Genomic DNA, 25,368 nt, shown 5'->3' on the forward strand with positions numbered 1-25,368 from the left:
CCTGGTAGCGAGTTCATACCATCTCCCAGGACCCCAAACAGGGTGTTAAATCCTATTAAGATAGCTCTTATCCACCAACCTAAGGACCCAATGTGGATGCTATTAAATTCTCCCCTAGTTTATGATCTGACTCTTGATCTTCACCCTAATTCCCGTCTCATGTACTCCTCTAGCTCCTCCCAGTCCTTGCTGGCCAATTCTTGCAGCTCCTTTGGGGTAGACTCTGTTCTTCTCCGCAGGCCCAGCACCTCTCCAGCTTAGTTTTCCTTAACCCAAATTACAGTTTTTTAATCCTAATTCAAGACCTAGTAGCCTGGAGGTAGGACAAGTCCTAACAGGTGCCTCCTATTACCTGGATGATTCTGTACTGTCACCCAGCTTGGAGGCAGGGCAGGAGTATCTACCCTTACCAGAGAGGGATGGGCTACAACTGCAGGCTCAGAAAGTTCAGGAGTTTGCAGAGTAAGCAGTATCCATTCAGATGCCTCTACCTCACTTGTCAGGGTCCTGGGTTTCCCCAAAAAGTGCCCTGACTCCTGCGTAACAGACCTGCCTTGATTGGCAACTGTCTTTGACGTCTATCCATTCAGACTACTAAGTCCTGTGCTTGGGCCTCAGCTTTCTCAGCCATCCTGCTGCAAGTCATGAAAACTAGGTCCCGTGTATCCAGAGGCCACACCTGGTTTCCCACAGCCTGTTATTGCCCTCAGCTGTTCATTATGCTTCTATAGAGTAAGAATGGCCTAGCAATAGACATCCACCCCTTTAATCCTCACAGCTACAATTTTCTCCATCCTTCTCAAATGCCATCCAGTGCACTAACACATAGCTCTCCAGCCCAGCACCCCAATCCACCACCAGCACAAGGTGTACAACTGAAACCTGTGCCAGCAACTGCCTGTTCTCCACCTACCACTAGTGATGGGGTCTGGCCACATAACTCTGCATCTACCACATCATTAATCTCTGCTACCTATTTTGCACAGTAGAGGAGAAATGAAGCAGTTTATACAAAAATACTGGAAATTTCCAAAATAAGTTTAAAAACTTGAGAACAAGAAATTAAATATCCAAAGTATAGAAGTGAAATACTAGATTTATTCAAAGACAAATGCACAAATGCATCTGTGTAATAATACTGTCTCTGTCTCTGCGTCTCTGCAAACTAACTATTCAGTCACCTTTGTCTATACATTTAGGCATTAATAAAAGGTACTGCTCAGGACACACACTGTGAAGAAAAAAATGAATGAGTAATTGCTAAAACATACATATCATGACTACTTAAGATAATGTGGATATTTAATGAAAATTCAGCATTTAACATCTGATTCTCATCCTGTGGACTACAAGGAAAAATACAATAATTCATTTTACCCATTACCATCTTACAAAATCAGAGTGAATGAATATAAGCGGTGTTTTTTTTTTTAATAAAAACAGCAATCTAATTTCAATCAAATATATTACCATTCTATTCTTTTATCCTGTGTATGTATCTAATTGGCATAACCTACTGATTACTGAAATCAGTAAAACTCCAATCCATGATGCTTCAATTGCTTGGAATCAATAAACACCTTATACTTGGAACTCATTTTTTCTTATGTTATAAGCCTGATTATCAGCTCCTATAAAAACGCTATGCCCCACTCCTTGCTCCCGGGAGTGCGTGACTAGTCTTTTGCACAAGGCTAAGTGACAGTACTTCTGAACATCCACACCCAATTCATCAAGCACACAGATTCTGGCTCATCTCGGACACAGTCACCCATGGGCAAGCAGCTCTCCTAGTTGTCCTGTTCCTCATAGTGAGCATAGCCACTGGCATAGGTCCTTCCTAAATTCAAATTAGTAAATAAATCTGATGACTCGGCATCTGAATCCTTTCCGACTTCATCTTCTTCCTCTTCATCATCCTCTGCTTCCTCTTCATCTTCCTCTTCATCATGGTAGCTGCTATCAGCATACTTATCAGAAGAAAGATTCTTCCAGTAGGCATCATAACCAGAAGCTCCATCTCCCTCTTCGCCTCCAGTCTGCCTGCCAAATTTCAGGGACCGTGCTGCAAAAGACAGACATGTACACGGATGGCACTTTGTTTTGATTCTTTACATCTTCACTTTCTTCTACAATATACAAAATTATATGAACCTGACTGGCTGCTTCTTATTCCCATTTTCCTAATTTCCTCACTTAATACTTAACCGGAAAAAAAGAAGACCTTAGTAAAACCATCAGTTCTAGCCTACTCAGAGCCTATACACATACCATATATAACATATAATAAAGACAACAGCATCATTTCACTAAATCTAGAAAAAGCTGGAAAACAAAACAGCAGCACTCTCCAAACAATTCAAATAAGGCACGTTAAAAACTAAAATGCTCTTCATTTGATGGATTAAAATTTTATTTTCAAATCACAGAACTGTTGATTTCACATCATTACACTTTTCTTAAGAGAACCACTCTATAATTCTGGCATCCAACAAGACAAAGCCCTTAATTTCTTCTGCCTAAGTGGCAATATAGTTCAGTTCAAAAAATCAGCAAAATCATCAGTCTCACCTCATTGTACTAAAATGTACTACATCTTTGATTAAACAAAAGTATTTTCAGATTATGGTTCCACTCTGCTATGTTTGGTAAAGAGTCAAATTCTCTTTAACAAAATTGTAAATTGCATGAGTACAAACATGTTTGTAGTAGTCTTACTCCTTCATAGAAAAGTTATATAAAAACCACAAAACAATTTCCTATAGTAGTGATATATGGCATAATAAGCATTGCTGCTCAAATACTACACACCTACAAAAAGCTTCAGAATGAATTTCAACTTCCAAGCACTGAAGATTACCAGCACTCGAATATTAAAGATTTATAGCTACTCAATTATTCAACAAGGAAAGCTTCAGCAAAGGCAAAAAAAAATCACTTTTTGGTCTTAAATTTCAGTATTCACTATGTCATTAACTGAGTCAAATGCCAAACATCAAAGTGAATGATGGTGTATTTCTTAAGTTAAATTGAGAAACTTCACCCACAAATTTTCCAAGGCTATAAAATTCCATTTGCTTAAGAGAACACATTCATCTTTTCAAATATGAAGAAGAGGCAAAAACAAAAATAGAAAGAGAAAAAAAAGAGATAAATCTTGTCTAAGCAAGAAAGCAAAATCATTCCATTGGTATTTTAAGAAGAGCCTTACTTGACATGCTGAGATCCTTAGTTTCCTGAGTTTCGTGTCCACATTTGGGGCAGGGAGGCTGTTTACCTTTTTCTTGCTTAAACACTTTGCTCCTTGTATGATCATCACAGAAACAAGCCTATAAAGAAGTAAAAATAAGCAAGTAAATAAATAACTCAAAAAAATATACAAAATTATCATTCAATATTTCCAGAAAACTTAAAGGCAGTTTTGTGAGGGTAGAGATTAAGACTTTTATTGGGAATGGTCACACTCCTGATTTAAATTTCTTAAGGGAAATGGTCTTTGCCAGAACTCTCTGAACTATGATCTAACATAAAGCAGAAATTATACACAGGGTATGACAGCGTAGGCACATTGATCCATTCATAAATACATGCGCATTCACAAAGCCCCTGAGGACATAATGGTGAATAGCCTATCCACCCTCACAGATATATAACCTAACTGCGGACACAGACAAGTGGAAAGGTAATTGCAAGACACTGCTCACTGAGAGAGAAGTGCAGGGGAGGGGCACTAAACCAGATATGGGATTCAGGAAAGGCTTCTTGGAAAACATGATGTGTTGGCTGAGAGCTGAAGGAGAACACGGGTACAGAAGGGTAAGGTAAGCAAAACTGGAAGAGGGATGGATCTAAGGCAGAAGAAATAGCATAGATAACATCTGAAAGTCATTTGGTCAAACTAGGGTAGATTTGAGAGAGAAAGGAAAGATAGGGTTAGGACCAGAAGAACCAGAGAAATGTTTCTGACAGGAAGTGAATGGGCTGCCCCTGTTTAGTGATCCTTGACAAACAGAAATGCTGGAGACAAAATCTAAGGAAATAGACCATTATGGAAATCTTCCTTTCACTCAAACTCTCCTATAAGCAAGTGAATTTTGATGTTAGTTAAAATACATTCTCAACACTTTGGTCGGAATATTCTCCATAAACATAAGGTGTAAAAACACTGAGCCAAGATTCAGGAGACATGTGCATTAGAGTCTACTCTATGATAAGCCAACTGGATGACCTTAGGAAAGTCACTCAGCTTTCTCAATTCAATTTCACAATCTTCAAAATAAAAGAAGTAAACTACATAATGTTTAAAGACCCTTGTTAGATTAATTATAGCTATAAATAATCCAAGGTGGAAGAGTACTGGGATTAAAAACAAAATCTAAAAATAACAGACAAGTATACCTTACAACGAAGACAGGAATGCTGACCAAGTCGATTGCATGAAACACCTATGGGCAAAAATACATAATGTCCAGATTCAACCTTGGAACGAAAACACTATTTTCCACAGATTTATACTTGATGTACTTAGCTCAATTATTAACATTTTTTTTTTTTTTTTTTGCCTCATAATATAACCCAGAGGACATACAAAATGAGATGGAATCCCCAGCCAGAAGGAAGGAAACAAAGTGCACACACACAGCATTATTTCACTAGTATGGCACTAATTATTCTCCAACCTCCTTCCATTTCCAATCTAGGAGATGGCAAACTTCATTAATTATATTTAAACGAATGAAATGGTGAGACATCCTTTTTTCCATGACACTGGCTGAAATTCTTCCCTTTATCAAATAATGCTTAAATCTTAAAAAGAGGGGCATCTGGGTGATTCAGTCGGTTAAGCATCTGCCTTTGGCTCAGGTCATGATCTGGGGGTCTTGGGATGGAAGCCTCACATCAAGCTCCCTGCTCAGCAGGAAGCCTCTTCTCCCTTTGCCCCACCCCTTGATCCTGTTCTAAGTAAGTAAAAATCTTTAAAAAATAAACAAATCTTAAAAAAAGTAATTTTCTCTATTAATTTATAATCTGATGACACAGGCTATTACCATTTTCTGCATAACTTCTGATAAGGGAATAGAATACTTCAGATAGAAAGGGTGGCTATGAAGAGAAAATAATGTTCAAGTGGGCAGGAAAAGATGGGAAAAATCCCAAAATATTTTATTTCTATTTTAGTCAGTAAACCATGTTAATTTTGGTCATTACCTATAATTACTGAGGAAAAACCTAAACTTAAGTGCAAATACATTAGAAAAGCCAGAATGTCTGGCTCATATTGACTGTGTCAGAAATGGAAGAAAAAGTAAGTACCAGAGATACAGAAGGAGAAAATAAACTAAGTCTTACCCTAATAAAGCCTGAATATAAAATTCACTTAGAGGTCTTGAAAAAATAAAGAGAAAAACAAATAAAAGGAAGCCTGTCTTTGTAATGTAAATATCTGAGCAGATGTTTCTAATTTGGGAATTCTCTTACTTAATTTTCCCTGGTTCATGGGTAGCCTTTTTAATGTGCACAGGCAAGTATTTTTTTTAAACTCAAGAATGATGCTCTCAATTATGTGTATTATCATTGCTTCTGCCCAAGTATCCCGCTTTCTTCCACAGTAATGCCAATAATTCAGTTGGATATGTATTATTTGTCCCATGTGTTAATAATAAAAGTTAAAAATAAAAAAAGTCAGAAAAAGTTTAAAAGTTTAAAAGAAAAAGTTAGAAGTAAAAAGTTAAAAAAATAAAAGTTAAAAATAACAAAAAAATTAAAAATAAAAAACTAAGTGCTTACTATAGTTGACCCTTGAACACGGGTTTGAACTGCTTATATGTAGATGTTTTTCAATAAATACAGTGCAGTGCTTTAAATGTATCTTCTCTGCCTTATGATTTCTTTAGTAACATTTTACTTTCTCTAGCTTACTTTAGCCTAAGAATATATTACATAATACATACAAAATATATATTAATCAACTATTTATGTTATCAGTAAGGCTTCTGGCCAACAGTAGGCTATTAGGAGTTAAGTTTTTGGAGGGTCAGAAGTTATATGCAGGCTGTCAATTGCGCAGAGAGTTGGTGCTCCTAACCTTCATACTGTCCAAGGGTTAACTATATTACATATATATAAGTATAACAAATTACTCCAATAATAACCGTATTAGTTCATTCAGTCTGTAAGGACAAAAATCTGAAATCTCAATCATTTCCACCTGAACATATGCCCAGGGAATTTTTTGGTTCCTTCTTCATTCAGTTAAAAAAAAGGGGGGGGGGTATATTTAACCAAAATGTTATATATCTCTTCCAAATACACAGCTAGAACACATACTGAAAGTACAAAGCTCCCAACCCAATGTCCCACTGTACACCAGGCATTTCTTTTTTCTTGTAAGATTTATTTATTTGACAGAGAGAGAGAGAGAGAGAAAAGCAAGCATACAAGTAAGCAGAGCAGCAGGCAGAGGAAGAGGGAGAAGCAGGCTCCCCAGTGAGCAGAGGCCTGACCTGAGGCTCAACCCTGGACCCTGGGATATGACCTGAGCCAAAGGCACTTAACCAACTGAGCCACCAAGGAGCCCCAGGCATTTCTGATACTGAAACTTTTCCTAACCCCACTACTTAAGGCTTTGACATGCCACAAGGACATGATCCCAAGAAATCAGTTGTTGCTTATCTTACCTCATCTCTACTTCTGGGAACTCAAACAAAAATAGAACATGGCCCTGCCATTCTTCTTTTCCTAATTACCTCAAGCCAAACACACAGGCACTCCAGTTCACTGCCCAGTTCTTTCTCTCCCCAAGAGTTACAATCCTGAACATATGTAAACACCATGCATTTCGCTCAGATTCTAAAATGGTTTGAGTTTCCTAGTTTTAAACTGGGGAATGGTTTCCATTTTAAATCTATTTCTATGTCTTCAGATTATTTTAAAAGAGAGCAGGCTGGGATGCATCAAAGCCTGCTGATAACAAGCCATTTTATATCAGAAGTCCTGGAGCCATTTTAATCATTAAAAAAAAAAAAAATACAGGCAGAGTCAACACATTTGTTTTGTTTTGTTTTTTCTTAAAACATCCTTCCCACTGATATTGCAGGTAAATAAGTATTTCAAAGAATTTCTATATCGCCCAATTCCTAAGTAAGGTCAATCCTATAAATGAGATATGACCAAGTAAGGGGGTGGAAATAAGCTGTATCTTTGGGGCCTATGGATATGGTTAGGAAAATATTTCAGAAAAAACAAGCAGTGAACGGCAACTGGCAAAGAAAGAATGGCAAGAAAAAAATAAAGCAATGAAGAAAAAAGGTAAAGATAAGTTACAGTAAACCAAAGACACCTGGGAACCTGCAATGAGCATGACCTTAATATAGATATCAAAGACATGATGACAGATTTATCTTAATCTCGTCAACTATTTATTTTTCCTTTGTCTTTTACTGAATCACTAAAACTTCCTGATGAAATTATAGCCTTATCACTCACAGTTGCCTGTCTTTGGGCCCACATGCTACAAAATACTCAAAGCTCTTCAAATCCCAAATAAAGTAATTCAATTTTTATATCGCACATTTTGCAGAAGCCTAAGAATGGCTCAAAAATGCTATTTATTTTGAGATGTTCTTTAACCTTTAAGAGTTTCTATAGGAATATTGTAAGAATTACATACATATGCATTTATATATACATGTATAAACTGATAAACTATCAACTTTATAGGAGAATATAGAGATTAGCATTTCATATCAAAACAAAAAACAAATTCAAGGAAGTGAGTGTCTGGGGAACTTCAGCCTTTCCTATAATGATATACTGTTTAATAAGGAAGGGCTTTCTAAGTAAAAGTACCATAATAACACTTTATATGGAATTGCATTTTAATTAACTCTTTGAAAAAGAAATTAGCATCTTCCTTTAATATATAAGGAAACTCAGCTTTAGAAAGATTTGGTGATTTGCCCAAAATCACATAACCAGGAAGTAGAATTTAAGTAATGTTTGATTCTAAATCTTGAGCTTTGAGAATCAAAAATAATGCAGAAATAAAATGTAATCTATCCATAAAGGTAATCCCATTGATATTACCCAATCAGTAACACTGGTTCTCAAACTGGAAGATACATGACAATTATGTGTGTGGGTAAAATACATATGCCTGTACCTATCATAGACTTCAAACAGAGAATCACCAGGGATGAGGCCGGGGTGCCTAAATTTAAAAAAAAAAAAACCTCCACAGATGTTTCTGATGCATACTCTTGTCTAACAATCACTGGAACCAACTGGCAGGAACAAATTAGGAGTAGTGTCACATACCACTTACTTCAAGGCATTTGGAAATGGCAGGGGGCGGGGGGGGGGCGGTCTGTGGAGGCAGGTAGAGGTGGGAGTGGTTATAATAACTTGGGAAGTGAAAATGATATTCAGTACTCAGGACCAGGAAGGCTACAAGCTCTATAGTGCCTGATCAATCCCATGTAACAAAGAACTGACCCAACCAAAATGCCAGTGGCATCCCTATTGAAAAAACAAAAGTATGTGGTTCTGAATTTTATTTATTTATTGGTTCTGAATTTTTTTTTAGAAACAGAAAATAGATATTAAGTTGAATTATAGTCCACAAGAGGCTGCATGAAAAACTAGATCCTTTTTTGAGTCTAACACTTAATACTATTAAGAATCCTGGGTATAAAGGACATCTAATTTATAAAAACTTACATTTGAATGTTTCTGCCTCTAAAACCTGGCAGCTGGCTTGATGTTCAAATTGATCATCTTCACAGAGAAAGTTATGACAAAAAGAACAACTGAATATTCTGCCTCCTGTTGGATTAAAAAATAAAACCCACAAGTGAAACATGATAAATTTCAATTTAAAGAAGCCATAAATACCAATTTAAAGAAGTCAAGCAATTTACTTCAGAATTACACCAAAATGACACAGTAGTTTTTGCTCTGGTAAAGGCTACAATGAAAACTGCCAAATTGAACCATAAAAAAGTGGACTCCACAATCCCCTGGCTACTCATATAAAAAGAGGATCCAGAATGTTTCAAAGTCAACCTTTACTTATAGTAAAGTTCATTGCTTGTATGTAATCACTCACCGTGGTCCCAGACACCTCGCTCACACTCCACACACTCAGCATCAGTAAGAGGACAGGCACAGGCATGTGTGCTGAGACATTTCCTACCGTGGCAAACCCAAGCTTCACAGAAGTCACATATTGCACCCTGTAACCAAGGAACACAAAAAATTAATCTTTGTCACGTGCCTGGCCGCAACCATTGTTTAGCCAGGCAAACAATGGCAACCATCAAAATTGTATACATTTAGCAATTTATCAACCCTTAGTGATAGTGGGTGGCTTCATTAAAGAAAAAATTTTGCTTAAACCAAAATTAAAGAGGGTTCTCTGAAAATCAAAACTACTTCACCAACAGCTATTTACAATATAAAAAACTTGGCTATAAATCAAAAGAATAAGAAGCAAGGAGGGGGAACCATACATTTAGCCCTAATACTAATCATTAAAGTAAGTCACAGAGCTAAAAGTGTTGCCTTCTAACTGAATTCTAATTCGAATGGTGTCCAGAGTCCATATTTAAGCATTCTTATCTATCACAATTATAGTAACTGAACTGAATTTTTTCAATTAGAAATATTTCTTAACTTCTAACTGAACATAATAATAAAAAAAAGGTACAAACTTGCAGTCACATATTAAATAAGTTATGGAGGGGGGCACCTGGGTGGCTCAGTGGTTAAGCCTCTGCCTTCAGCTCAGGTCATGATCTCAGGGTCCTGGGATCGAGTCCCACATCGGGCTCTCTGCTCTGTAGGGAGCCTGCTTCCTCCTCTCTCTCTCTCTCTGCTTGCCTCTCTGCCCACTTGTGATCTCTTTCTGTCAAATAAATAAAATCTTTAAAAAAAAAAAAAAAACCCTTTAAAAATGTTATGGGGATGTAGTGTACAGCATGGTGACTGCAGTCAATAATACTTTATTTCTTTGAAAGTTGCTAAGACAGTTGATCTTAAAAGTTCTCATCACCAGAAAAAAATTATAACCATGTGAGCTGATAGATGTTAACTAGACTTACTGTGGCAATCATTTTGCAATATATACAAACATCAAATCATTATGTTATGCACTGTGTGATACTGATTTATAATAAATATATATTCCATCTTCTAAAAAAATAAGTATTTTTCATTTAAGAAAATTCCTTCCTGAAATCATTTATAAAATAATTCATAGCTTTTTTAGAATAACTGAGAAAAAATATTAAACTTCTGTCAGCATCTTTTTTCTGTTCAGGGTACTTGTGCTTTGAATCATTACATTTCTTTGTGGAAAAAAATTAAAATAATTATACAGAATTAGGGAATTTGGATGGCTCAGTTGGTTAAGTAAGTATCTTCAGCTAAGGTCATGATCCTGGAGTCCAGGATCAGCAGGGAGAGAGTCTGCTTCTCCCTCTGACCTTCCCCCCTCTCATGATCTCTCTCTCTCTCTCTCATTCTCTCTTAAAAAAAAAAAAACTTAAAAAAAAAAAAAAAAAAAAAAAACAAACCAGAGAGAGAAAGAGAATTAAATAGGGTAAGACTCTCCAATTCTACATCAAGATAACACAATGACATCTATAGAATATTAACTGCTAGAAAGAATATTAAGAAAATGGGACTAGGGATGCCTGAGAGGCTCAGATGGTTAAGCATCTGCCTTCGGCTCAGATCATGATCCCAGGGTCCTGGGATGGAGTCCCGCATCAGGCAGCCTGCTTCTCCCTCTGCCTGCCATTCCCCCACTTGTGTGCGCTCACTCGTGCTCTCGCTCTCTCTCTGACAAATAAAATCTTAAAAAAGAAAGAAAGAAAAAGAAAATGGGACTAGATGGTCTTTCCTTTATAGGTGACAAATAGGGGCCCAAGTCTTAAGTCCAAATCCCAGAGCTACATTACAGTGGAGCTGGGATTTAAACCAGTGTTCTGAATTTCAACTCAATGTTCTAGTATTCAAGATTCTCTGTAACAGAAGTAGTAAAGAACAAATAGGAAGGATGTTTTTTGAGCTATAAAAATGGATTATCACTGTGGAGAGTAAATCCTCAAATACATCTCTTGGAACATCCAGGTTCTAGCAACAAAAAGATGACACACTAAACTGAGTAATCCGGGAGAGTTTACAAGAGATGATTTACAAAGGACGGAGAAGGGCTTAGAAAAAACATAAGGGATGATCCAGACAACCCGAGCCTGAAACAAGGGGAGAGGAGGGAGCTACCAGAACCTTGAAAGAGAGCAGTGTGGAGAATATTACCTGGCCATACAGAGAGAAACCGTGGCCAATCCACATCCAAACAAGGGTAACGGTGTCGAGAGAGCTTGAAGAATGAACACCCAGACTGTACTGTCCTCCCAACTACAGGTGTCCTACCAGGGCCTCCACTGGCTGAACCCAAAGGGAAGCCAGAAGGTAAGAAAGATACTGACCAGTCCATAAACACAGGTCAGTTCCCAGGGCAAAGCAGGGTATAAAAGAGGGAAGAGAGAGGGAATTTTGACAGACAAAGAGAAGATTCCCAGAAAATCACTTTTCTAGAATTTACAGCTAATGATAACTGAGTCTACTGAAATTTTTTTTTTTTTTAAAGATTTTATTTATTCATTTGACAGACAGAGATCACAAGCAGGCAGAGAGGCAGACAGATAGAGAGAGAGGTGGAAGCAGGCTCCCTGCAGAGCACAGAGCCCGATGCGGGGCTCGATCCCAGGACACTGGGACCATGACCTGAGCCGAAGGCAGAGGCTCCAACCCACTGAGCCACCCAGGTGCCCCTGAAATGTTTTATATAAGACATCATTCACATTCAATTCAATTCACAACTTAGTGAATTTTTTAAAAAGCATTTGATAAATCTGGACATAAGCAAGCTACCAAAGATTACATTGATTTATGAATAAAGAGAATACTGACAATCCTATATTTAAAAATGAAGAGAAATTCACAAGATACTGATGAATAAGTCTAGTTTCTTGCTTCTGTAAGATATCCACATGTGAAATAGATCATATAAAGGTGTGCTTCATGATGGAAAATGTTCTTGGGAAGTTACTATAAATAAAATATCTGCTTGACATAGAAGTACTATTGCTTTTCTCATGGAATGAAATTTGGACCCGAGCATAAAAATCACACAACAGTGGGGTGCCAGGGTGGCGCAGTCATTTAAGCGTCCGACTCTTGGTTTTGGCTCCGGTTGTGATCTCGGGGTCATGAGAAATGGCCCCGCATACTGGACTCCTTACTCAGTGTGAAGTCTGCTTGGGTTTCTCTCTCCTCTGCACCCCCTCCTCTCTCAAATAAGTACGTTTTTTAAAAAAATAAATAAGCCACACAACAGAATACAGTAAAATTGGTTTAAGAGCTATTTGTTAGTGAAAAAGAGAACAAAATACATCACACAACTCTTTTTATTACAGCATACCTCATTTTATTGCGCTCCATTTTACTGCTCTTCACAGCTAGTGTATTTTTTATATATTGAAGGTATGTGGCTACCCTGCACCATCAGGGCCATTTTTCTAATAGCATTTGCTCACTTCATGTCTCTGTATTACATTTCAGTAATTCTCACAATATTTGGAACTTTTTTATTATTATTATATTTGTTATGGTGATCTGTGATCAGTGATCTTTGATATTAGTATTGTAATTGCTTTGGAACACCACAAACTGTGCCCATGTAAAACAGCAAACTTAATCAGTAAATGTTTTCTGTATTGTGACTGTTCTACTGACCAGCTGTTCGCCCACCTCTCTTCCTCTCCTTGGGCCTCCCTATTCCCTGAGACACAACAATACTGACATTAAGCCAATTAAAACCCTACAATAGCCTCTAAGTGTTCAAGTGAGAGAGTCATATGTTTCTCACTTTTATTTATTTTTTTTAAAAGATTCTTTTTATTTATTTGACAGACAGAGATCACGAGTAGGCAGAGAGGCAGGCAGAGAAAGAGAGAGAGGGAAGCAGGCTCCCTGCTGAGCAGAGCGCCTGATGTGGGGCTCAATCCCAAGACCCCGGGATCATGACCTGAGTTGAAGGCAGAGGTTTTAACCCACTGAGCCACCCAGGCACTGTTTCTCACTTTTTTTTTTTTTAAGATTTTATTTATTTATTTGACAGAGATCACAAGTAGGCAGAGAGGCAGGCAGAGAGAGGGGGAGAAGCAGGCTCCCTGCTGAGCAGAGGGCCCGATGCGGGGCTCGATCCCAGGACCCCGAGATCATGACCTGAGCCGAAGGCAGAGGCTTAACCCACTGAGCCACCCAGGCGCCCCTTTCACTTTTAAATCTAAAGCTAGGGGGCACCTGGGTGGCTCAGTGGGTTGAGCCTCTGCCTTTGGATCAGGTCATGATCTCGGGGTCCTGAGATCAAGCCTGGCGTCGGACTTTGCTCAGTGGGGAGCCTGCTTCCCCCTCTCTGCCTACTTGTGATCTTTCTCTCTCTGTCAAATAAATAAATGAAATCTAAAAAACAAAAAGAAAAAAGCTAAAGCTAGAAATGATTAAGCTTCATGGGGAAGGCAGGTTGAAAGCTGAGACAGGCCAAAAGTAAGCCTCTCATGCCATACTCAGTGAAGCTGTGAATGTAAAAAAAAAAAAAAGCTCTTGAAGAAAACTAACAGTGCTACTCCAGTGAACACATGAATGATAAAAAGACAAAACAGACTTATTGCTGATATGACAAAGTCTGAGTGATCTGGATAAAAGATCAATCAGCCACAACACTCTAATAAGCCAAAGCCTAATCCAGAGCAAGGCCCTAACTCTCTTCAATTCTATGAGGACTGTGGGAGGTGAAGAAGCTCCAGAAGAAAAGTCTGAGCTAGGAGATTAGTTCATGAGGCTTGCGGAAAGAAGCCGTCTCTATAACATCAAAATGCAAAGTGAAGCAACAAGTGCTAACACAGGAGCTACAGCAAATAATCCAGAAGACCCAGCTAAGATCACTAACGCAGGTGCTTACACTAAGCCACAGATTTTAAACGTTTACAAAATAGCCTGAAATTTGAAGATGCTATCTAGGACTTTCATATCTAGAGAGAAGTCAGTGCCTGGCTTCAAAGCTTCAAAGGACAGGCTGACTCTCCTGTTAGGGACTAACAGAGCTGGTCATTGTTGAAGCTAATGCTAACTTACTCTGAAAAATGCTGGGGCCCCTAAGAATTATGCTAAATCTACTCTCTCTGTGCTCAATAAATGGAATAAGAAAGCCTGGGTGACAGCACATCTATTTACAACACAGTTTACTGAATGCTTTAAGCCCACTGGTGAGACCTACTGCTCAGAAAAAGTATTCCTTTCAAAATATTTCACTGGCAATGCAGCTGGTACTCAAGAGCTCTGATGGGGAGGTACAATGAAATTGATGTTGTTTTCATGTCTGCTAACACAACATCCATTCTGCAATCCCTGGATCAAAAGTCCTTCTGACTTTCAAGTCTTTTTATTTAGAAATATATTTCATAAGGTTACAGCTGCCAGAGATAGTGATTCATCTAATGGACCTGGGCAAAGTAAACTGAAAACCTGGAAAGGATCAGGATCCTAGATGCCTTTAAGAACATTACTGATTCATAGTAACAGATCAAAATATCAACATTAACAGCAGTTAAGAAGAATTGATTCCAACTGTCATGGATAACTTCAAGGGGTTCGAGATTTCAGTGGAGAAAGTAACTGCAGATGTGATGGAAATACCAAGAGAATAAAAAGTGGAGCCTGAAGACAGGACTGGATTGCTGCAATTTCATGACAGAACAGATGAAGAGTTGCTTCTTATGAATGAACAAAGAAAGTGATTTCTTGAGATGGAATCTACTCCTGGTAAAGACACTGTGAAGACTATTGAAATGACAACCTAGGATTGAGTCTGTTATGTAAACTTGGTTTATAAAGCACCAGCAGGGTTTGAGAGGACTAACTTCCAATTTTGAAAAAAGTTTTCCTATGGGTAAAATGCTATCAAACAGCATTGCGTGCTATGGAGAAATTGTTATTTTTTAAGAAACTGCAACAGCCACTCCAACCTTTAGTAACCATCACCCTGATCAGTGGCCAATAACATCGAGGGAAGACTCCACCAGCAAAAGATTACGACTCACTGAAAGATCAGATAATGGTTAGCATTTTATTGCAATATTTTTTAATTAAGGCATTTAAAATGTTTCTTTAGATTAATGCATGAAGTAGACTACAGTATAGTAAATACTGTAAACATAACCTTTATATGTACTGGGAAACCAAAAAATTAATTTTTACTTATTCTATTGCAATATCTGCTTTATTACAACTGTTTAGAACCAATACACAGTATCTCTGAGGTATGTCTGTATTTAAAACAATGAATTTCCTTAGAAAATTCTACATGTAATGAGGAAATTATGTTTAAGTCTACATTAAATATGTATTCTTTTTTGAAATGTAAAGCTATTAAAAAAAAAAACCCCCACTAATAGTAGGGTTCTTTTGAAACTAGGATGCTTTTTAACCAAAAGCTTGAACCTTGGAGTACCTGCATGGCTCAGTCGTTAAGCATCTTCCTTCGACTCGGGTCATGATCCCAAGGAGTCCTGGGATGGAGCCCTACAACAGGCTCCCTGATCAGCAGGAACCCTACTTCTCCCTCTCCCACACCCCCTGCTTGTGTTCCCTCTCTTGATATCTCTATCAAATAAATAAATAAGTAAAATCTTAAAAAATAAAAAAGGAGAAAAAGCTTGAACCTTGCTTAAGCAGGGCTTTCAGTACAGTAAATGACAGTCTATGAGGTCTGATTAAGATACCTTAGAAAGGTACCACTGACAAATGAATCTTTGTTTAAGTCAACTTTAAATAAGTTTCCATTTCTTGTCCGTTTTCCAATAAGAAAAGGAAGCAATCAAAAGTAAGTGGATAATATAGGCAAATCATTCAAAGAATATGCCATAGGTAAACCAGAAAATTCCAGATTGACTGAATCAAGGACAAAACAGTACTATTTAGAAAAAATAATCATTGCTCAGACAGATTTTTCTTATCCTTAGAAACCTGCTTGTCTAAGAGATGAAGACAAGAACTTACCACCATAGCAAGGCCAGTACTGTACACACCAGCATGCTTTATGACACAGTCTGAAGACTTCATCATGCATTTTGTTTTCCCTAGTAAAGACACAAATTTGCATTATCAGTCTTGCAGAGAGAAGTACATGTAAGTACTCACTAATGCCGCTTTTTATCTAGCCTCAATTCCTATAGAAGTAACTTGAAAATGGATAGAAATCAGTTTACTGCTCATGTTACTTAAAAAAAAAAAAAAAAAATCAGTGTAACTGAGATCTACCCTGATCTTTTAAGAGTAGAAATTTATAAGTATATCTATAAAAATGTATTACACATAAAATTATATGCTAATTATTTGCACTCAGATCAGAAACTCCAAGTTAATAGTTTATAACCTAACAATCATTAAAGCAGTTTAAAATCTTGTGAATTTTCAGATGAATTAATACAGATTTTAAAAAGCTATGCTTTAAAATGAATTTCACAGTTTGTAACTCACAATAAAAACAGCCTGGTTTAAAATTATTGTTTATTTCTTTCCACAGAACATCTCAAACCAAACCAAACCATAATTATGCAACTTACCTAATTCATTTTTTAAGTTTATCCATATGTAAAAATTTACAAATATAGTCCCCAAATAAACATTCTTCCAAAAGAATTTTGAAATAGTGCCCAAATGAGCAGGAAAAAACCAGGAATACAGTGACAGAGCTAAAAATCAGACTACAGCCACAAAAGCTCTGAGCTAGCAGCAAATAACCAACACAAAACACTATCAGGAAGTTCATTCATCATATACTATGTCAAAATTAATGGTGACATATTAATCACCCATCTCAGACTCTGCAAAGTAGAACACGAAACACACAGAAGATGCACAATTTTCCATTATCTTGACTATGTGAGGAACGAAGCTAGGACATAGGAAATGGGAAGAGAGACTGGAAATGACAGACAGCAGCTACCCAACTGTTCCACGTCTAAGTACAAGAATCAGTAAGTAGGAAATAAATCCATGTACACAGCACTATATAATTCAAGCCCAGATAACAATGAAAACATGGGATGCTCCCAGCAAGAACTCAATCTCCATAATCTATTTTCTCATTCTTTTTTTCTTTTCTAAGATTTCACTTATTTATTTGAGAGAGAGAGACAGAGAGCACGTGCACGGGAGCGCACAAGCTGAGGGAGGGGCAAAGGGAGAAGGAAAAGCAAATCACCTTCCCCATCAGCAGGGAGCCCAAGGTAGGGCTGGATCCCAGGACCCTAGATCATGACCTGAGCTGCAAGTCACCAGACACTTAACTGACTGAGCCACCCAGGAGCCCCTCTATTTTCTCATTCTATATTCGTCTTTTATAAAATAAGGATATAAAAACTGTCAGTCAAGTAGTCTCTCTAGGCCAGTTTTGTTTTTTTTTGTTTTTTTGTTTTTTAAGTAGGCTCCACACTGGGACTGCTTAATGCCAGGCTTGAACTCATGACCCTGAGAGCAAGACCTGAGCTGATAAACCCCAAAAGATGGCCTCTTTGGAAACTTGAGCTACACTAGAAATATTCAGGAATATAGTCCTAAACTCTACTAAATTTTCTGTGATGTTTTTATACATAAACACATTTATTTGAGTATATCCCAAATCGTGTTCCCTTTGAAACTATCATCCTATAACCAAAGGAAGTATTTGTTCAAATAAAAGTTTGGGGAGTAAATCTGGTGTGAACAAAACTAATTAGGTTTCTTTACTGGAGGTCTTCAGAACCTTTAACATATAAGTATGTAACAGAAATCTCCCAGATAGAAAGGCAGGGATGAGCTAAGCAGCATTTCTCAAATGTATGCATTCTTTAAAGAAAAACCTATTAAGGGCACCTGCATGACTCAGTTGGTTAAGTGTATGACTTGATTTCGGCTCATGCCCTGATCTCACGGTTCCGAGATCGAGCCCTGCATCAGGCTCTGAACTGGGTGTGCAGCATGCTTGGGATTCTCTCTCTCCTTCTCCCTTTGCCCGCCCCTCTGTCTCTCTCTCTCAAAAAGGGAAGGGAAGGGAAGGGAAGGGAAGGGATAGGAAAGGGAAGGGAAGGGATAGGGAAGGGAAGGGAAGGGAAGGGAAGGAAAGGGAAGGGATAGGAAAGGAAAGGGAAGGGAAGGGATAGGAAAAGAAAAGAAAAGCAAAAAGACAAGACAAGAAACGATAAGCCAAGAAAGAATTACCTATTAATAGCTCAAGTATTCTGTGGAAGACTATTTGGGAAACGCCAATCTTGTTATTCTATGAACTACCATTTAGTTTTACCATTTAGTTTACTTTGAATAATCATTTACTCCGAATGAATACCTGGGAGCTGAATATGTAGCTTTTGGGAAAACATATGAAGAAACTCAAGAATAATATGGTAAGAGTCAAACAGAAAAAAAGTGGCACCAGTAAATGTGGAATAAATTTATTCTCAGTGGTCTAAGATACTGTGGGCAATATCAAAACTTAGGAGTCAAAACTTAGAAAAGTATACAAACAGATATCAACAAGACAAAGTTAGTATAACTAAAAATTCAGGTGACCAAATGTTATTAGTCAGAAATCTGATCTTTTAATGTTTACAACATGGTAGTAACCTACATCCAAACTGTACCATTATTATTTTTCAACCTTACATCAAAGAGACAAAATCAAAGCTTGATACACCAAATAACAATTTGTTGTTTCATTAATGATAAGGTCTAACAGTATTATAAAAACTGATAAACCCACACACTCAAACTGATTAACTGCAAAACAAATGGCTGATAAAAGGCTTAAGTCCTCAGTTATCATATACTTACCACACTGTGCACAAATTGGTAACTTCTGTACAGAATTGCAAAAATAGCAAAACGCTCTATTCTTCTGCCGCCTTGTCATATGAAATAAAATTTTAAAATATAGTCAATATCAGATAAAAGGTTAGAGGATCTATATTATTATATACAGATAGAAAAAGAAATAAATATTTACCTCTGACACTTGTCACACTCCTGTAAAATATAAAAACATAACAATTTTCTACTGGTTGAAAATGCAAATTTACTTTCATTATAAAGAATACCATTTTTCATGTTAAAATTTGAGTAACACTTCACCAAAGCCTCCAACTTCATCCACATACACAAGCATATATACACACTTTACTAACAAAGGTATGTTCCTGGACATACTTTCTTTAGTAACACCAAGAAAAGAGTGGCATTTCCAAATAAGCTATATAAATACAGCAATGGTTTGGTTTTTTGTTGTGTTTTGTTGTTGCTGTTGCTTTTTAATCAGACAAATATTACAGAATAGACATAAGAAATAGTAGAGAACACAGTATGATGAAGCTCACAGAAAATCTAGAATCTTAAAACATAGTACTAAAAGTTTTCAACAGTCTGGTCCCTAACCACTTTCAAACCTTGGTGGCCTATTCTCTTTAGATTCAAGTCACTATCTGTCAGCCATTCATGAAATAGGTCTTGCGCTTCTTCCAGGCCTTACTATTATAATACTTTTCCTTGAAAAGTCTATCTTTACCATCTTTCCCTGTTAAAAGTTCTGATGATGAACCTACCTCCTCTATGAACTGTACCCCATCCATGCACATGCACTCAAGTTTATCCTTGTTTTACCCAAATGTCCCTGTCTTAATTGTATATTTATTACAACACTTACCAAACTCTAGCCTTCATCATGTGTATTTACACATGTGAGTAAATTCTTCTGTCTGTCCCATACCCCTCTCTAGTCATCTCTAGAAATGACCCTGAAGGGAGTCTCTACCACCTGTCCTATCTGTGTTATGTAAACCTGGTCCCTCCCACCCCCAATGCCAATCATAAACGTTTGCCCTGGGATGGGCACCTAACCAAGTCCAATCTAACAGTTCTCTCCCTCTGTGACAACACTCTGGGAGGTGAGACACACAAGCTACCACTACCTAAAACCCAAACCAATGGGGTAAGACAATCTGAGAAAATGGAACTAATAAGGAAAAAGAAACACAAGCAAAAGATGGAACTACAAGGCTGTTCATGCTCCAGGCGTCCCTGAGCCCCAGTTACATCCTTGCCCTGCCCAACAACATATTAGTTGATAAACTCTATTTCTTCCTAAAGTTACTTAAGTTGGATTTGTAACTTATAAACAAATATTAAGTAATACACAAAATGACTGACCTATGAACTTGTCAAAACAAGGACTGTATAACCCACAGTGCCTAAAATACTACCTGGCACAAAGTAGATGCAAAAGAAACATCTGGGGATTTAAATCTTATTAAGCATTTCATATGATCCTTAGATGAAACAAAAGGAGAAGAAAGAGGAGTAGCAGGAACAGAAAAAGTAGAGAGGACTGGAAATAGGGAAATATGGGACAAGTCAGAGAAACATGGACCAAAAAAAAAAAAAAAGAAAAGAAAAGAAAAGAAAAGGGTTATAATCACATGATAATATTACTTTTTTATACTTTGACCAACCAAGCCCAGAAATGATCAGGACTAACACACTGAGCATAGCAAAGAAGATAATAGAACAGTTAGCCAACAGAGATGTCAAGAAAAGTGAAAAGTTTAGAAAAGAAATCAAATGAGGGGCGCCTGGGTGGCTCAGTGGGTTAAGCCGCTGCCTTCAGCTCAGGTCATGATCCCAGGTCCTGGGTTCAAGCCCCACATCGGGCTTTCTGCTCAGCAGGGAGCCTGCTTCCTCCTCTCTCACTGCCTGCCTCTCTGCCTACTTGTGATTTCTCTCTGTCAAATAAATAAATAAAATCTTTAAAAAAAAAAAAAAAGAAAGAAAAGAAATCAAATGAGTTAAGAACTGCTAAAAGAACTAATGAAAAGGCTCCAACTAATAGGACAAAATATGCATATAAGTTTAGAGAAGTTGGAAATCATCACACAATCCCTAGTATGCATTCTTGTTTCATATCTATTCGTCACTAACAGCAGCCAAGGTAATACGCTAGGTTTACAAATAACATAAAATCAAACAAAATCATTGCTACTCAGTATTACTGAAAACAATGGGCATGCCTCTAACACAGATTCAAAATTCAATAAAATATATGTGGCAACACTGTATTCACTAAAATTTTATTCAAGCATTTTTCAGATAAGTATTATATAGTTTTTCAACCACCAATAGGTATCCAAAAAAGCTGTTACCATTGATGCATTGCATGGATGTTTAGCTAAATCTATGGTGCTTCTTGATGCTCTGAGCTGTTTTTCCCGTTCCCGGCGGTTCTCTGCCTTCTTCCTCGCACCAGTCTTTTTTTTAGGCATTTTACCCCTCTTTCTACACAAGAGAACAGAGAAGATAGAATTGCCAGGTTGCATTTGCTATTTTAAATTAACTAAGAAATAGCAGAATGAAGTGTTTTTACTCATTAAATTTTAAACTCAAACCTAGCACTTTGACTGGTAAGCACATTTTAAGCCTTCATGAAATATTAAATATACATTATCCCAAATAAAATAGATGATTTTTAAAATAAGGCACTTATTTGCACTACAATTCTAAAGAATGTAAACATCAAGAAAATTTATATCCTAGAAGCCAAATGTTTTCTTTTCCCACCGAGAAAAAAGAAAAAGTTTCTCTCATGTTAAGTATTCTTTAAAAAATTACTCTGTATATTGCCTAGGTGAGGTGGCTGGCTACTGAGATCAAGTCCCCATCCCCTCCCATTCCACCCTAGGGTGCCATTGTCAGCAGGGAGTCTGCTTGAGGATTCTCTCTCCCTCTGCCCCTCCCCCTCCTCATGCTACCACACTTGCTTGCTGCCGGATAAGTAAATCTTTAAAAAATAATAAAAAATAAAAATTACTATATTTTAAAAACTTAAGCATATAACTTTAATAAGAAATATTTAAAACTGTATTATTTACTCAGTTTACATCATTTTTTTGAGCTATACATTCAACTTCCTAAGATTAGAAGTATAACAAGTCTTATTTCTCCTGTATAATAACTCAACAAAACATCTAACAAGTCAATTCAAATGACAACATTAACTACAAAGCCAAATCTCTCTAAAAAGATATTAAAGGTATTATAGTTGCTTTGACTCTGGAAGCTGTCCCTCTCTCTACATGTAACTGAGCATATAATTTTAACAGAGTTCTATTTATGTTCAGGAGTATGTATTATAAATGAGTATGTATGTAAAGTCCTGTATAAATAAGGCCTTTCAAACTGGCTTTCATATTTCCTTACTTAGTTGAAAGAACTACCACATTTAGAAAAATTTGATTTTTACTAAATAACACATTTTTATTTGACCATTCATCCAATCTGCACACTACAACTTCCCTGAGGATTTCAGCCCTGTCTTTCTTGACAATGTTTATCTCCACGCCCCGCCTGGCACACATTAAGCAGTCAGTAAATGAAGAGACACATGAATAGATGGGTCTATGTACTTGCTTCAAAATATGAATCTCAAGTTTCTTCATAGTCTTCAAAATACATGTTTTTTAAGTATTTTCTAAGATTGATTCTCAAAAATCAACTGTAGAAATTCCTAAAAAATACAGAATTACACATCTAGGCCTTGTTCAAGATCTACAAATTCTAAACTTCCAAGGACAGGATTAAGTTTCACTGGTGACTATGACACAATCTCCCTGAAGGCACAAACATTCTCTTCAAAGAAACCAAAACACGTCCATGATACATGGAGAGATTTCTAAGAAATCACACTTTGAATACACATTTCTCATTTAAAAGGCCCTATTACAATAGGGTGAAGTCGTGCACCAGCTTGTTCATTTTACTGTTTTCCTAGTTAGGTGTCTACTCTTAACGTTAAAATGTCCGAGTAAAAGCCAAGTGGTGGGAAGAGGAGACTTAAAAATATAGACAAATCAGGCCAGGAAGTTTAGTAGGTGGTCAGCCAAGTAACTCCACGCCCACGAGATCACCCTTTCAGTATTTAAAATTTCAAAAATCTACAGGGTGAAAAAAAATTGTAGTCCCCTGCCAAAGGAACTTGGAAAACAATCACGGGGTGAGCATTCCCGTGGGGATTTTTGCGTCCCCAGGGGTGAAAAGGCTCAGGCTGAGCCTCGATTTTTTTTTTTCTCCAATTTGTTTTTGGAAAGTTAAAAAAGTAATTCTTTTTCTCGTTTTATATAGGTTTAAGCCCTTCCCTAATAACGCTTCGACTTAAGACGTGACCTGTGTCACCTAATGAAGAAAAAGGCACAGGGTCAGCGCAGCTTTGGAGGAAAAGCCTGCAATCGGAGGACCCAGCGGGGTGATGGGGGCGTCCAGAGGCGACGGCGGAGGTGCCACGCGGTTCGGGGAACTGACAACCATCACCCGCCCGCGGGACGCCCTCCCTCACGCGCGGTCCGGGCCGACCTCGCTCACCCTTGCGGGGAGGCCGGGCTCACTCCGGGGACAGAGGGGCAGGGAACAGCGTAAGACCAGCCCGCGGCAGCAGCAACTCCAACTTGCGGGCCGCGACTCCAGGGAAGAAGCTACTAAAACCGAAAGAGGGTAGACAGAGCCAATTTCCGACACTAGGAGCGGGACCGGATGTCCTCTTACGCCAGCAGCGTCTTTACGCCGGCGCGTCGGCAGGAAAGGGCCCGCCCACTTCTATTTGCTCCGCCCCAGTCCCGCCCACTCCCGCGGGGGGCGGGGCTCCCACTCCTGGATGGGGAATTTGACCCAGCAGGTAGAGGCTACCTGAATAAACATGAAAAAAGGAAGAGGAAGACAGGGCACGGGAAAGCTCAGGAAATTTTATTTTTTCAGAAAAGGAGAAATCTAAAGGAAGAGGGAAATGAATTCACATGCATTGACTGACTGAAATAGAAAATTCTTGCCTAATTCTTTGGAACTTTCTGTTACCTACATCTTTTGTGCCTCACAGCCTACTTTATATGTTTGCTGTGCAAACTGTGAACTCCATTCTTTTGTGAATAAATTTTCCCACATTAAGGGCCTCTAGTGTGTGTTCTGCCTTGTCCTTAATTGAAACCTAACAACCTCTCTCTTACAAAGACGACTTGCTTTAAACCTCTGTGAAGTGAAAGGTGCTCATTTTTGCACACTTCATCTCTTGGTTAGAAGGTATGGTCAGTCCTCTTGTTCCCCTGTACCTCACTCAGATAATTATTCTTCCTTTCTTTATAGCCATACAACTTTTTTTCCTTCGTTGTTGCTATTTTTTACCCACTCCTTATTGGTGGAAAACTTTGGAACCTGACTTCCAACTTCTGCTATCACCCAGAATCACACTAACATCAAAATCCATTCATTCTTTTGGGTTCTTGATTTCAACTCCACTAGTCATCACCTCCACTACACTACAGACATTCTCTCTCATGACCACACGCCAGGTTTTGTCATCTACTTAACCACTGAAATCCAAAATTCAGACAAACTATCTAACGTCCTACTTTACCAACTCTCTCAATTTTCCCTTCCGATGAAGATTTCAAATCTCTTAACTCTTCTATTTGCTCTCTATTGATTATCTCTGTTTTCTTCCCTCCTCTTTTACCCCAGTTTATCAAACACAGTTCATCTTACCAATCACAATTTGCCTTATTTTCTTTCTTAGCAAACCAACTGGAACATTCCCAGTTCTGTTCATTCAACAGCTTGCCTTTTCTTTTTTACACATGACTTAGTGTTGTTAAGGGGAAAAATTTTTACACAAAATTTACACAACCATGATTTTACTCCAAATACAGAAGTTACAAACCTCCACAAGGCTCTCAAAATTGCCTTTCAATCCTCCTATATTTTCCTAATCAGATCTATCATCCCCATCATCTAAACTATTTTATTCAATCTTCTCCCCTTTCCTCCACCTTCCATCACTGTTTCAATCAATTTTAGCAGATATTGTATTTCACAGAGGACGTAGAATATCAGTAATGATTATATTTCATTGAATGTTCCTGACATTCTAATTGCTTTACATACATAGTACTAACTCCTAAGTTTCCTAAGGAAACAAGCAGAAAGACTGTGAAACTTGCCCCAAGTTTACACAGGTGGTTTGGCTTGGGGCATTGCCTGTTGCAGCAATTCTTAAAACTTTTGGTCTCAAGACCCCTTAAAAACTCTTAAAAAATTGAAGACTCTAGCAACTTTTGTTTAGGGGGGCTATATCTATTGGTATTTACCAGTGAAAAAATTAAAGAGAAAAAATTTATTAATTCATTAAAAGTAATACATCTCTTACATCTTAGTAAAAATATTTTTGCAAAAAAAAGT

General features: G+C 37.7%; 1 protein-coding gene across 1 annotated transcript; it reads right to left on the reverse strand.

Moving 5' to 3' along the window:
- Window positions 1-1,078: 1,078 nt before the first annotated feature.
- Window positions 1,079-23,695, reverse strand: LOC111148988 (zinc finger protein 330). The gene is made up of 10 exons (XM_022505851.1): window positions 23,506-23,695; window positions 21,294-21,426; window positions 19,109-19,128; window positions 18,937-19,007; window positions 16,126-16,205; window positions 9,107-9,233; window positions 8,719-8,823; window positions 4,399-4,445; window positions 3,212-3,329; window positions 1,079-2,065 (listed from the first exon to the last, which is right to left on the reverse strand). The coding sequence occupies exons 2-10, from the start codon at window positions 21,411-21,413 to the stop codon at window positions 1,791-1,793; spliced, it is 963 nt and encodes a 320-aa protein (XP_022361559.1). The 5' UTR covers window positions 21,414-21,426; window positions 23,506-23,695; the 3' UTR covers window positions 1,079-1,790.
- Between the last annotated feature and the right edge of the window lie 1,673 nt (window positions 23,696-25,368).

The sequence above is a fragment of the Enhydra lutris genome, unplaced genomic scaffold (genome assembly GCF_002288905.1).
Source record: "Enhydra lutris kenyoni isolate GAN:26980312 unplaced genomic scaffold, ASM228890v2 scaffoldscaffold21, whole genome shotgun sequence".
Classification (NCBI taxonomy): domain Eukaryota; kingdom Metazoa; phylum Chordata; class Mammalia; order Carnivora; family Mustelidae; genus Enhydra; species Enhydra lutris.